Genomic DNA, 13814 nt, shown 5'->3' on the forward strand with positions numbered 1-13814 from the left:
GTCATGGTTTGGGAAGCCATACAAATGTTTTCTCATGTTTACTGGAGCAGTGGGCCCATCTGGGGTTGCGGGGGATTGGGACTTTATTCATCGAGTTAAAACGAAGACCTGGTTAGAGAATTCTTTGGGGGGTGGATAAGACTGTAGGGGGTGGATTCGAAACGCCTCCCCCCCCCCCCCCAGGTGGCGCTCGCTCCGTCTATCTCCAGGGCTGGTGGTGATGTCCTTTTATTGGTTCATACCAAGGCGGAATCCAATTACACACACGCAGTAACGTAGGCTGAAATTAACTGTGGGCTGCGGGGCTGGGGGGGCGGGGGGATGATCCAATTTGGAGACAAAGGGAGGCTCTGAACACAGATTCCAGGTCCCTTGGAGACTCTCTGCTTACCGCCAGCCGGCCTAAAATAGGTTTTCATGAACTGTGTGGGATCATCTCCTGGAACCCCCCCCAGTCCTCAGGGGGCTCATTAATGGCGCGGCCTGCAGTGCCCCACCCTCCCCATCTGCAGATGCCCCCCCACCCCCACAGGGGACCGGCCAGAGATCCCCCCCCCCCAGTCCATGCAGAGGATCCGTGGTCTCTAACCTCCCCGTTCCCCCCTCCAGCTGGTACTTTGGCAAACTGGGCCGCAAGGATGCTGAGCGGCATCTCCTGTCCAACGGCAACGTGCGCGGAACCTACCTCATCCGGGAGAGCGAGACCACCAAAGGTAACCGCGGCGACCCGGAGGCGGGCCGAGGAGGCCGGCTATCGGCCGGCTCCAGCCCAAACTCTCTAACCTCTACCAGATGGCCTTCTGCTGTGATTGTTTCTGCTTTGTATTTTTAAGAAAATGGCGAGATTGTCCTTTTGAGAGCTTGTAATCCCAGGGTTACCCCCCCTCTGCGATGTAGTCGGTCCGCGACGCCGCACATCGGGCACCGGTGCCGTCGGTGTGAAGGACCTTTACCAGGCCGCTGCTGTCCTTGCAGGTGCCTACTCCCTGTCCATCCGGGACTGGGACGAGATCAAAGGGGAGCACGTGAAGCACTATAAGATCCGCAAGCTGGACAGCGGAGGTTACTACATCACCACCAGGGCCCAGTTCGAGAGCCTCCAGCAGCTGGTGCAGCACTACTCTGGTGAGGTTCGGCCCGCTGACGGCGGCTGCGTTTGCAAGATAAAGGGAAGATCGGCTTAATTCGTCCCGGCGGAAATTACTGTGCAAGATTAAACATCTTAAAGACACCAAAAAATGCAGTACAGTATAAGAATATAGTTTAATACATAATATAAAATGGTTTAAAGACAAAAGGATAAAAAGATGGAGTGTGTAACTAAAGTTTTGCCGTTCGCTCCCTTTCCCTGAACAGGCTTTGACCTAGTTACTCTAACCAGGTGACATTCTGCGATCTTGTTGGCTCTTTTTATCAGTACAGAGCTCATAAAGGAAGTAAAAGAGGGAATTGGGGCTGCAGAGCCCCCGTGGGCTGATCCCTCCTTCTGGGGGGGGGGGGCGCACTATGCTGGGAGCAGGATACAGCTGCTTACCCCCCCCCCCCGGGACATGCAGACTCGCGTCGCTGAGCCCTCAGGCTGCGTGCTCATGCTGAGTCGTCACCTCAGTAGGACATCAAGGGTTTCTCTCCTCCGGGGCTCCGGGTTACAGGAAAGCAGCACCTGCTGAGTTTCGGCTCCGTTCCCCCGCCCCCCCCCCACCCCCCAGCCAGCCCGCTACCACCCGCTACCGTGCCAACCCCCGCCTGCTCTCTCGCTGACTGTCCACTTTCCCGGTTTGAATCGCCACGCTCCGCTGCCGCCCCCCCCCCTCAGTCTGCATCAGCCCCCAAAGTCTGGCCTGGAACCTACAGGTGGGCCACCCCCCCTCCGGAGTGTGAAATGGTCACCCTATGCAGTAAAAGGGTGAACCAGGCCATCCTGTCACACGAGAAGAGGAAGACATACCAGCCCATTATGTTTAGGGTGTTAATGGCAGAACCGCTGTCAGTCCCAGTGCGATGGACCCTCAGACCACACGCTCATGCTAATTGTAATTTATAGCACGACTTAATTTAAATATACACATTGCTGCTGTTTCATGTTACATGGCGCACGGCGGATCTATGAGCGCCCGCACTCTGAGGGTGATGTCTAGCCCCTTCTCTGAGTCTCTCTCCCTGCAGTACCTCTGAGATGTTTAAAATCCGCTGTTTTGTCTCCCAAACCTTGGTGGTTCCGCCCGTGGATGGGATGACGCGCACGCTGACATCTGCCCTGGCCTAGTTTGCTTTTGCCACGCGGCCACCCAGTCTCTGGAGCGCCCCCGCCTCGCAGCTCCGTCCCCCCCCCTCCCCCGCACTCTTCCTCCCCCTCACGCCGCCTGCCTGTGTCTCCCCCCCGCTCTCTCCTCGCGCAGAGCGCGCCGCGGGCCTCTGCTGCCGCCTGGTGGTGCCCTGCCACAAGGGCATGCCGCGCCTGGCCGACCTGTCCGTCAAAACCAAAGACGTGTGGGAGATTCCGCGGGAGTCGCTGCAGCTCATCAAGAGGCTGGGCAATGGGCAGTTTGGGGAGGTCTGGATGGGTATGCGTGCATGCCCACCGCCGCCGCGGAAACCGGCCTCAGGCAGCGTGGAAGGTGCAGCCCTGGGAGGCGGAACTGTGCATTCTGGGTAATGAAGACGTGACTCAGCCACGGGAAAATGAGGGAGTTCTGGTGAATTACGGATGCATATGTAAATTTAGAGATGCTAATGCTTTTATGAATACTGTAGGTGGATTTTCGGGGGCGTTCTGCTCACCCAGGGTGAAGCCTGCACCTTCCACCTCCCTCCTTGCATGTTCATCCCCCTGATAGTTAATTCTGTTCCTTCCTTCCCCTCCCCTCCCCTGTAGAGAGCGCGGATGGTTTGTGCTATCACTTAACAAGCGTGTGTGTGAACCTGTCCCCTGAAACTGTGGGCCTGTCCCACGATGCATGGGAAGTCTCCCGCGATTCCTTATCGCTGGAGCTTAAGCTCGGGGCTGGATGTTTTGCCGAGGTCTGGTTTGGTAAGGAAACGACTTCTTATTTTACTGTAACGACCCGTCTGGAAAAATCCGATAACCCACACCATGTTCCCCATGGAAAAGAGTCATGTGACACTAATTGGCCTCTGCGAGAAGTATGGATGGCCATCTGCCTGCTCTCCACAGCCTGATCGGCACGTCCCACCTCGCAATGGGCAGACTGACGTGGGTTCTCTGGTTTTTCCAGGGTATCCTGAATTCCTACAGACTTTCCGTTTCTCAGATCTTCCCCCTTAATAGAAACTTTCTGTGCCAACTCGCTCTTTCCTCCTTCCTAGTCTGCCATTATAACTAGTGCAGCGTATTGAATTTTGGTTTACTTACTGGTGTCTCAAAACTTATTTTTTAGCGCCCCCTACAGGGCTAGAAATACCATGACGCGTAATATCAATTCTCTCCACATGGAGCTCTGGAAGGCCCCATCTATGGGGGTCTATCCCCTCAACAACCCAACTTCAATACGCTGGAGCATTGAGTGAGACCTGACAGGAGCCTATTGGTTCTTCACTGGGGTTCGTTTGGCTTCAGCACCATCTCACCAGACCCTTGAAATTGTTCTGATCAGTGAGCGACCGTGGGTGTGAGCGGGTCGGCCCACACTGAATTTTGGGTAATGAGGCATGCCCGCTCGCGCCATGCCAGATGGCGTCGGAGAGCGGAGCTTCACCACGCCGCTCTTCATGTTAATCGCCCTGCGTTGGATTATCCTGGCAGGCGGTAGAACGCCGTGCCCTTTTGATGCGTCAGACCGTCGTCTGGTGCCACGCAGGCAGACGCATTGCTGTCAGACTCCCTGGCCTCATGAAGCGTCTGTGTTTGCTGCGAAGGCAAATGAACCCCAGAGTCGGCGTCGCTTCTCTTCCTCTTCTACTCGCATTTTCAATCCTTTTCTGTAAAATAGCCTCAAAATTGTATTTTCTTCTAAAAAGCAATGAGTAAAATCTGAGATGCAAGTGTTTTTGCATTGAAAATGACTTTGCACATTTGATATTTTAAGATGCTTGTTTTATAAGGCCCAATGTTTGCTGCAGCAATTTGCAGTGCAGGGTGCTGCTGTTCCTAAAACAGCTTATTCCCTGCTGGGACTCAAACGCTCACCCACTCGCTCACAAATGCCACCCTTTCATTGGCACACCGGCCCTCTATATCCGCTGCATGCGCCCTAACGGTGGCGCTTGCTTGGTGCTGCAGGGACGTGGAACGGCACCACCAAGGTGGCCGTGAAGACACTGAAACCGGGCACCATGTCGCCGGAGTCCTTCCTGGAGGAGGCGCAGATCATGAAGAAGCTGCGGCATGACAAGCTGGTGCAGCTGTACGCCGTGGTGTCCGAGGAGCCCATTTACATCATCACCGAGTACATGGGCAAAGGTCAGGGGTCACTGCCGCCGCCACCAGAGCGCTGAGCTCAGTATCGGTGTCACTGAGTCCCTCGTTCTGATTTGCTACCACCTGCTGCTTTGTCACGGTATTGACTCATTCACAGTCAGTCATTTAGACAGTCTGAAGATAGGAAGAAATGTACGTGTCTAGATGAACCATGGGAACAGTTCTGAAGATCATAAAGACGTCCGTTCGCTCTGCCCGTCTTTTCTGGGCATTGAAAAGCCCCCCCACCTAGAGTGATGGGTGGGGCTCTGATGCTGTGCATGGCTGCTGACTCGCGGTGTGGCCTCCTGCTTCCAGGAAGCCTGCTGGAGTTCCTGAAGGACGGAGAAGGCCGCTCTCTCAAGCTGCCCAACCTGGTGGACATGGCGGCCCAGGTGAGGCCCTTCGGAGCGGCGGCCGTCCCAGCAGGGTGGCGGGACGCAGTGTGTCCCCTCTCTGGGGGGGGACACACTGGGCTGGCAGTCAGAAATCGGTATCAGGGAGAATTATTAGTGAAATGAATAACGGAATTTAACTTGCCTATAATTGCCTATTAATTTGCCTGTAATTCTGTCAGTTTCTTATTACACATGCTGGTTACATTCCAATGAACCGGGTGTAAGTTGAAAATATCGTAAATCAAATATAGATAGATAATTAGTAAATACAAGAAAAGCAAATAGATCACATTCAAAATTCAACATTCGATGGCCACTGAATGTACATTGCTGTCACACTGTAGAGCCAAAATATCGTAAAGCAAGGAGCTTAAGTATTATTATTATTGTTGTTGTTGCTCCAGCATCTTTTTCTGTTTAAACGCCTCTTGACCTGCACCCCTCCTCTGCCTCAGTAAGATGCTCGTAGCGCAGACAGATAGGGGGCGTCACCCTCATCACTGACACATAAAAAGCAGCCCAGATCCCCAGAGGTGGCAGTGGTCTTCGGTTATGCCACCTTGTGGCGCGGAGGAGTCACTGCACGCGAGCCCATGTGGACGCTGTGGCCCTGTCTCTGCAGGTGGCGGGGGGCATGGCCTACATCGAGAGGATGAACTACATCCACAGAGACCTGCGGTCGGCCAACATCCTTGTGGGCGACAGCTTGGTGTGCAAGATCGCCGACTTTGGGCTGGCCAGGCTCATCGAGGATAATGAATACACGGCACGGCAGGGTGAGAGGCGCTCCCCTCCCAGCACGTCATGCACGGGGGGGGGGGGGGCTGGACCACATGTCATTCTGTCAGAGCGGGTGCTGGGCGCAGCTGTGGCTGATGTCATCGTGCTCTCATCTCCCACCCAGAACGTTTCCCTGATTTAACATTGACTGGCCGGGCGCTAGGCGTCCCCTGGGCGCCCGCAGACACGAGCCTAGTTACTGCACTGCAGCAGCTAGCTCCACCCACTGGGTGTGGCCACACGTGTCATTTCCTGTCTGTCCCCTCTGCACCATCGCCTTAGGAGCCAAATTCCCCATCAAGTGGACGGCCCCCGAGGCAGCGCTGTACGGGAGGTTCACCATCAAGTCCGACGTCTGGTCCTTCGGGATCCTGCTTACTGAGCTGGTGACCAAGGGCCGGGTCCCCTACCCAGGTGAGGGCGTGATGCATGATGGGTAAAGTGCCCGCATTTATTACTGTCCTTTTGAGGGAGCGTTTGGCGTGGTCGTGCCACTCACGCTTACCACCCTGAACGTGATACCGCTCCTCATTTCACTGCTTTTGCTTGTGTACAAAGTCAGGACTAACCTGTTGTTTTTTAAGATACGTGGCTAATTAGCGGCTCATGGATTTGTTCGTTTGTTTTGTTTGTCATTTCGGAGTTTCTATAATGCCTCCGTCCTGCATTGAAGTTTTCTCAGCAATTATTATTGATAGGGTGTTTTTTTTTTTTTTAATAATGCCACACATTTGCATTGTGTTTTTTTTTTACTAAAGATAAATAAAGGCTGTGAGTGCAGCTGATGTGAATGTCAGTATAAGGGACACTCTCGCTTTTTAGAAAGTGCGAAATGCTGATGAGATGGTAGCTTTTGTGGAATTTGAGAGCAAGTTTGCAGGGGCCACCTTGGCTGGCGAGAGCGGAGGTGATGCAATGGGGTGAGTCTGAATGAGCTAATAGGCTGGTGCCGAGTCAACCTGCCCCCTGGCTGTGACAGATGTGGGTAATGAATATGGGGAATAATGCCCCCCCCCCAGCCCCATTTGATGCCTGTTTTAAGTTTTCCATAGAATTAAGCCAACATATATACAAGCACATGTCAGAGCCCTTTTTACAGATGAGATCTGATCGCTAATAATAATAATTGATACTTCATTAACCCTTGTGGGGAAGTTGTCTTTACGCCTCCCTCAGCTTGATCTTTGTGGAGTAAGTTGTCTGTGAAGGGCAGCCACCCGTAGCGGCGCCCAGGGAGCTGGGGGTTAAGGGCCTTGCTCAAGAAGCCACAGACGTGCTGAGGCTGGCTTCCAACTGGCGACCTTCTGATTACAGGCACACAGGCTTAGCCCACTGAGCCACACGCTGCCCCCTAATAGTCTGTTTGCAGATGTTTTTCCTTAACATCTGTGGCGGAGCTCTCTTTTTCAGAGGAGAGTCGCTTTCAGCTCCATTTTCCATCGTTTGAGTGGCTGGCCCCGATTTGCTGAGCCTGTGTGTCTCCGTTACCTGGCAGGAATGAACAACCGGGAGGTGTTGGAGCAGGTGGAGCGCGGCTACAGGATGGCCTGTCCCCAGGACTGTCCCATCTCCCTGCACGAGCTCATGGTTCAGTGCTGGAAGAAGGACCCCGAGGAGAGGCCCACCTTCGAGTACCTGCAGGCCTTCCTGGAGGACTATTTCACCGCCACTGAGCCTCAATATCAGCCAGGAGACAACCTGTAGGGGGCGCTCTCCTGGGCCGCGATGGACCGCACCGCCCTGGCCTGGGCTGAGGTGGGGGAGAGGTGGACCTGCCAAGGCGTGGGATACTTTCAGGAGTCCCGTCGACTATCGGCGAGCTCTTTCGGCCCCCGGCGGGTCCAGTCCAATGCGAGAAAGAGACTCAACAAATTGTCAGTTTCACAGTGTCTGAGGAGCTGATTTTCATAGGTTGGGGGGGGGGGGGCTTGGTTTCTAGGGTGGCTGGCATGTGATTTGATGAGCAATCGCCTGTGTAAATACAAAGCTACGTGACCACTTATACTTTTATTTGTTTTTTGTTTGTTTTCTTAATTTTTTTTATATATATGTGTATATATATTGCTACAGGCTTTATTTTCATCTGGGACAATAAATAACAAGAATAATGAAGGTAACGACTCTTTTTAAAACCAATTAACCTGCTGAGGTTTTCTGACCTGGGCATTAACTCCAACCCGCTTTCTCGTTCATAGGAAAGGCTCTTATTTTCGGTTTCGCTTTTTCTCGGGTAGCGTAATGCCCACAATATGTGAAGAGGGAGAAATCGCCCTTCTCTCCAAGAAAAAAAAAAAAAATGCGCTCCCGCATTACATGCTCATTCGCCACACCCTCCGATTCAGCCAAGTATGACAATGTTCTCCGTCGTTTTCCAGCTTTTGTTAGAAGTAGTTTTTGTTGTTGATCTATCATTGTAAAACGGCAGTTTCTTCCAAGGTGATAGACGTCAGACTGGTGAGAGTGTGTCGGGGTTATTTGTAATTACGGCTCGAAATGCAAGAAGTCTGCGTGTGAACGGCCCTCTGTCACTCAGAAGGGCTGCGTATGCATCTAGACGTCAGCTCTGGGTGCCTTTAAAACTGGAATGACGGAAGACGGTGTGTATATGGGATTGACTTGCAGTTTATTTAAGCAGGAAAAAATATTTTTTTAACTTGTGTACAGTGTTCGATTCACGGCCATTCCTGTGGATCCTATGTCTTCATTTACGTTACATGAAGAATCGCTTTGTAACAGCCCGCAGAATTCGCTGCCGCTCCGAAAGCACCACTCACTGCAGTCCTGCAGTGCACCGCCCATGTCTGTCCTGACCTCTTTGTCAGGCCTCTTCTTTAATTGTTTTATAAATCAATAATGTGCAAACTGTCCTGGATTGACTGATCAAAGAGCATATGGTTGGCTCCAAAGGTTAGAGTTTAGACTTGAGCTTAAGTTGGACACAGTACAAGATCAGGGAAAATTGCAGCCTGTCAAACAGCTTCATCTTTTTTTTTTTTTAATTTCACATTTTGTTTTTAATATAACTGTCCATGGCTTTTATTTCTCATTATTCCTCCATGTTCCATTTTTAACATCATTTTTGTGAAATAAGTAATTTGCCATTTAAAAATGAGGACAATAAACATTTTACACTCTTTTCAATTTAGTGGTCTGTTTTTGGAATATAGCCTGCTTTGTTGCCATGGGTCGTTGCCATGGACACCGTGTGTATCATGTCCGATATTGATCTCCATATGTCCTGTTTGCAAGGTGAAGATCTTCACTGCTCCAGATGGCAGCTCTTACTCAATTGTATGAAGGTCCCCGAGAGCAGCAGGAGGGTGTAAGGAGGTGACCAGAAGTTCCCTTTGATTCTCACCTTTATGTGCAGGAGTTCATACTCACCTTTGTACTGGTCTCTGTCTCGGACACAAGGTGCCCCTTGACCTAGAACCTGGTCTTCACATGTGACTCCCTGACCAGTCTGGCTGGGTGACAGGTGACCTCCCCCTCTAGTTTAACATTTATGAGCAACTTCGCAATGTTTGTGACTCAGTGTGGTCAAGGTTAAGCAGTTCGTTGCCCCCTTTATACACCAAATGACCCTCCCCTACAAGGTACCATGTATAGATGATGTGGGTGAATTTGCATATATAGAGTGACCACCTGGAGTCCGAGGAGCCTTAGGCAGGGAAGCAGCAGGACAGGAGACTTTCTGACGGCTAATTCAGTTATTTCCTAATCACCCTAGTGGTGCCAAATGAGGTGTTTCTTGAAGTTGGAGAGAATCTGGTGCATGTGACGAGGACAGCAACTCCGGGATAAGAGCTGTGTATTCACGAACCAGAGCACGAATCGGTGACTTTTTTTTTCCATTCAGTACTTATCTCGTTTTCAATTGAGTCCAACGTTGACATACAACTAACTTTCAGACAGGCTGCAGCAACCATCTATGCCCAGTAGAGGGAGTTGGATTCACGGCGTGGCTCTTTTCCCATCTGTTTTAATAAGCATGTTTCCGTGAAAGCTATTCCAGAAACACTGCTAAGGGTTTGCTGTAACATCCGAGGCTAGTCTACCAGTATAATGCACTTAAGTGTAAATACATTTTTTTTCGCACAGGCGATTAATTGCGTGGCATCTGGTCCCCGATAAATAGGCCATCACGCGTAAAACACGTCGCATTACACGGATCAATTCCTGGCCGTAGGACGGAGACGGCGAGGTGCCGCTTTTCCTGTGATTGCGCGGACTCCGCCTGACGCCGTATCGATCGGATCCCGGTCCTGTTTTAAATGCTCCTCACTCATCCCACCTCTGTATCTCGGCACCTTCGTCGCCAACGGATGCTCTTCACGTCTATCAGAGTGGCGTAAGTTTTTCCCCCAATTCATTACTACTCACTAAATAAATGAAATTATCAGTTTATTTTACCTTAATAAATGTAGTCATGGGTCAAGGAAAATATTTAGGTATAAAGTCGATTTTATAATCTGGCTGCCTTGAAATCTCTGATAGCATATTGGGGACCGCATTGATCATCCTGTTAAGTTCATGCGGAGGGCGGAGTGAATGCTGACCCATTATTCCCATTATACCTTTGCTGAATCTGTCCTGTAAATAAGAGCATTGTCTCGTTTGCTTTTACTCTCCCCCAAAGACGCGCGTGCAAAGCTGCGTCCGAACCTCCATCCACCGTCGCCTCCGAAAACTGATCCGTATGAAATGCTCCCCAGAATAAGCAGCGAGGAACCTTCCCAAAGGTACACAGTTCCTGGACATAGCTGTAGTGTGGATTTAAAGTGATTTTATTCATCTTGTTTCTTATGGGCCCCATGACCGAACCAGCATAAGCCCTGGATTCGTTATTTCATATGCAAATTTTAAGGAAGTTAGCGCAATAAGATTTATTTCCAGTGCAACAATGAAGTGTTTACATTAATATTTGCTCTGTGTTGGGTAAGACTAACACAATAAAGGATTCTGTCAATTAACTTTTAAATGCCATCAGTTGTGCTTGTTTCATAGTTTAATTTTCATGAAGATTGACATAACTGGTAATCTTCCTAATTGAAAAATCTAAAATATTTACTAGGTTAGGAAAGTCCTGGCAAGTGATTATGGTACGAATACAAACCGCTGAAACACAACAAAAACAGTGTGTATAATCTTGGCAGTGTTGTGTAGGCGATGCAGCAATTCAAAGGAAAAAAGAAACTTCCTGCACTAGTTCAAGGAAAATGACACGTAAGCTATGTGATGTAATAACAGACATTTATCTTTTATTGTAGTGACTGTTTGGTGATACCTCTTATCTTAAACCAATACTGCTATCATATCTCGGACAGTAATGGTTTTATTGTAAACATTAGCATGTGAGCTGCTATTGGTGTGAAGCGCCGAGAGATGGATGTCTTCATCACCATTCAGAAAGCCTACTACCCCCTCCTGTGTGCTTTGGGAATCCCAGGTTTGAACCTGTTTTTTTCCAAAAGTCCTCATATAAAAATAGCGTAGATAATGACAGTAATTTTTCAACTGCTATGTATATACTACATTCACCTTCCATATCTCTGAAATTCAGTAGTAAATGACATGCATATGAATATGGGCCACAGGCTTAAAGGTAAACGTGAAAGTGGCTATGATTACGACGCCAACATAGTGCCGTACAAAGACTTTTTTTTTTGCTATTAGAACTGTGTTTGTCTTCAACAGCCAACCTCTTCACTTTCTACATGGTCTGTTTCCGTAAATGTGGGATGTCGGTGACAGCCATCGTTTACTTGGGCTCCCTTACCATCATCGACACCTTTTATGTCCTCTGGGTGATCCTTTTAGACCTCACCCTCACGTTCCTGCAGCAGAAGCCTTTTTGGCACTCGCACCCCTGGTGCAGCATCCTGACCTTCCTGCAGTTCGGCTCACTCTACAGCTCCTCCTGGATCGTGGTGGCCTTCACCATTGAACGCTACTTGGTGCTGAGCTCCACCTATGCCAGTAGGTGGCGCCAGACTCACACCACAGCTGTGCTCACCTGTGTAACCATTGTCCTGCTTTCCCACCTGGCTTCCATTCCCATGTGCTGGATCAACGCTGTTGTGAGCATCAACATCACTATGCCAGACGGGGTAAACATCTCCGGCCCCCGGTGCCTCTACATGGAGGGTCCCTACTCCACGACAGTGGTGTGGGTCACCACCTTCCTCTCCAGTGGGCTGCCCATCTTTCTCGTCGTTCTCTTCAATTCGCTCATCGTCAGCCACGTGGTGCAAGCCCACCGCCTCTTCACGAAGGAGGAGCTTCGAGCCATGAAGGTTTCTGGGAGAAATTCTGCAGGTGGAGTTCAGAGAAGCGTCCTGCTCCTGGGAACAGTGTCCGCAGCCTTTGTGGCATTTAGCATGCCCCGATTCGTCACCTACTGCGTCCTCCGCACGGTGTACAACCGCGAGGACTTCAACCGCAATGATTATGGACTGCCCATCAACGTGGCCAGCGACCTGGCCAACATGCTGCAAAACCTCAGTTCCACCACCAACTTTCTTCTCTACTGCGTGGTCAGCAGGCAGTTCCGCCACGAGTTGGTGCATCTGCTTAGCTGTGGTTCCCAGATCAGGCAGGTGGGTTCTGCTTTCACACAGAGCACCATGAAAGTCTTCTCTGTGGCGGACCACAGGTCCACCACGAGCAGAGATCCCGTCAACATTGTTCTCACTAAGCTCCCCAAGCAGACTGAGTTTGGCTGATGTTCTGCTGGAGGAAAAAGTATCTCAAGCTCTTAGAAAAAGGAACTAATCTGGTTGCCTGCGTATACTGAAGATAATAATGGATGTCTATAAAGTTTTTTCACTGTATGCGCCGGCTCATTCATATTTGTCGTTTGGGTCTTAAGTAAAAATACTCCTGAAAAGTCACATGAATATCAGACAAAAACTAAAATCTTCAGAACTGGGAGCTTTTGATTGACCACAAAATGACAGAATCCATTTCTTGTGCTGCTAACGATCGGTGTTTTGAGCCACTTAGAAAAAAATGTCTGTCTCGTTTTCCTGGTTCCCAGTAAGTGTTTAGGCTCTGCCTGTAAAGTAAATGCAGGAAGCCACTTCATTTCCACTCAAGTTACAACATGGCAGTGTGAGGCTCTATGTAACTGTACCAATGGCAATAAAAGTATCTTAATTAGGGACTGACATCTTTTGTTGCCAATTTTTTTTCTAAAGCTTAAAAGATTGATTTTAATAAATTGATATCAATTTCTGGAACCCAGTCTGCTGTGCAATTATTCATGTTTTTTTTTTTTTGCTTAACTTGGATCTTGGATCTCTTACATCTCAGTATCCACAGCTCATGGAAATACTTGGACGCTTTGCTGGGTTTATTTGTGCATTTGATCTTGAAGCAGACATGTTCCATCTGGACACCTCGGGTTTGCTCTTTCCACTGTTACCATGACAGCAAACACTTAGAACACTTAGTGATGTAGTGGATCTTTGTAGGAGCAGCTCAATGATCACTATGGCGAAGCAGCATTTTGCTTTGATGATAACAGGCCCCTGCTTGCAGTCTCAGGCTGCACCTGGCCAATGTACCCCCCCCCCCCCCCCAGATGGGGAGTTTGGGGCTCAGCATTCAGCAGGTTAAGCATCTGAGCCTGTTTCTGTAAAATTGCAAGTTCAAATCCTACAGCTGGAAGAATGATCATGTCACTCAGCCCTTGAAGACGGCCTTTAACCTGCGCTGCTGCAGGCTTCGAACCCCCAGCCGCCATGTCCATCTGGCCCAGTTCACACTGGTATTAACATGCGTCCTGGGTGCTCCCATCACTAGCAGGCAGCGTTAAGTACATCCGTGGGCACCTGGCATTTACATGCATCTCGACCGGCCGTTTGTATTCAGATCTCTCTTTCCAGTCACCACAGAATGCTTCACAGAGATTTAGCTTCATAGATCGCCATACGTAAATGGTTGCACACATTAAGATGTATTCATGTGTACATCAGCGTTAAGGTAAGCTATGTTAAGTCTGACCTGCGTTTTGATGTCTGCGCAGTGACATTATCAGCTGTAATGACATATTTTCTACTACTGATTGCAATTCTTGCTGCATTTGCATCATCACCATAATTTTTAATAGCCTTTTTGCGAGCCTGCGGGCTCTGATCCTGAAATAGAATTGAATTTTTGTGTCAGCATTAAACTAACTGATTTGCAACTCAATTGTATGGATTCAAGAGCTGCAT

At 49.7% G+C, this 13814-nt stretch overlaps 2 protein-coding genes across 7 annotated transcripts in view; both read left to right on the forward strand.

Moving 5' to 3' along the window:
* The window catches only part of fynb (FYN proto-oncogene, Src family tyrosine kinase b), a 43446-nt gene extending 34710 nt beyond the window's left edge, over nucleotides 1–8736 (forward strand). For 4 of the 6 annotated variants that reach the window (XM_072703207.1, XM_072703208.1, XM_072703206.1 and 1 more), the window contains exons 5-12: nucleotides 610–713; nucleotides 976–1125; nucleotides 2400–2564; nucleotides 4241–4420; nucleotides 4736–4812; nucleotides 5438–5591; nucleotides 5878–6009; nucleotides 7091–8736. In XM_072703207.1, the coding sequence (XP_072559308.1) occupies nucleotides 610–713; nucleotides 976–1125; nucleotides 2400–2564; nucleotides 4241–4420; nucleotides 4736–4812; nucleotides 5438–5591; nucleotides 5878–6009; nucleotides 7091–7299 (1171 nt within the window). In that variant the 3' untranslated portion in view covers nucleotides 7300–8736. Of the gene's footprint in view, nucleotides 1–609; nucleotides 714–975; nucleotides 1126–2399; nucleotides 2565–2875; nucleotides 3032–4240; nucleotides 4421–4735; nucleotides 4813–5437; nucleotides 5592–5877; nucleotides 6010–7090 lie in introns of all 6 variants that reach the window. The other 2 variants (XM_072703210.1, XM_072703211.1) reach the window with 2 other exon arrangements.
* A 377-nt stretch (nucleotides 8737–9113) lies between these two features.
* LOC111842985 (probable G-protein coupled receptor 139) lies at nucleotides 9114–12764 on the forward strand. The gene is made up of 4 exons (XM_023810172.2): nucleotides 9114–9946; nucleotides 10235–10337; nucleotides 10947–11044; nucleotides 11293–12764. The coding sequence occupies exons 3-4, from the start codon at nucleotides 10981–10983 to the stop codon at nucleotides 12318–12320; spliced, it is 1092 nt and encodes a 363-aa protein (XP_023665940.2). The 5' UTR covers nucleotides 9114–9946; nucleotides 10235–10337; nucleotides 10947–10980; the 3' UTR covers nucleotides 12321–12764.
* The last annotated feature ends 1050 nt before the right edge of the window (nucleotides 12765–13814 follow it).

Source organism: Paramormyrops kingsleyae, chromosome 19, assembly GCF_048594095.1.
Source record: "Paramormyrops kingsleyae isolate MSU_618 chromosome 19, PKINGS_0.4, whole genome shotgun sequence".
NCBI classification, from domain to species: domain Eukaryota; kingdom Metazoa; phylum Chordata; class Actinopteri; order Osteoglossiformes; family Mormyridae; genus Paramormyrops; species Paramormyrops kingsleyae.

Coding starts and splice junctions, on each gene's coding strand:
- LOC111842985 (XM_023810172.2), top strand. CDS start 10,981: ATGGATGTCTTCATCACCATTCAGAAAGCCTACTACCCCCTCCTGTGT. Junction 11,045..11,292: donor GTGTGCTTTGGGAATCCCAG/GTTTGAACCTGT, acceptor TGTCTTCAACAG/CCAACCTCTTCACTTTCTAC.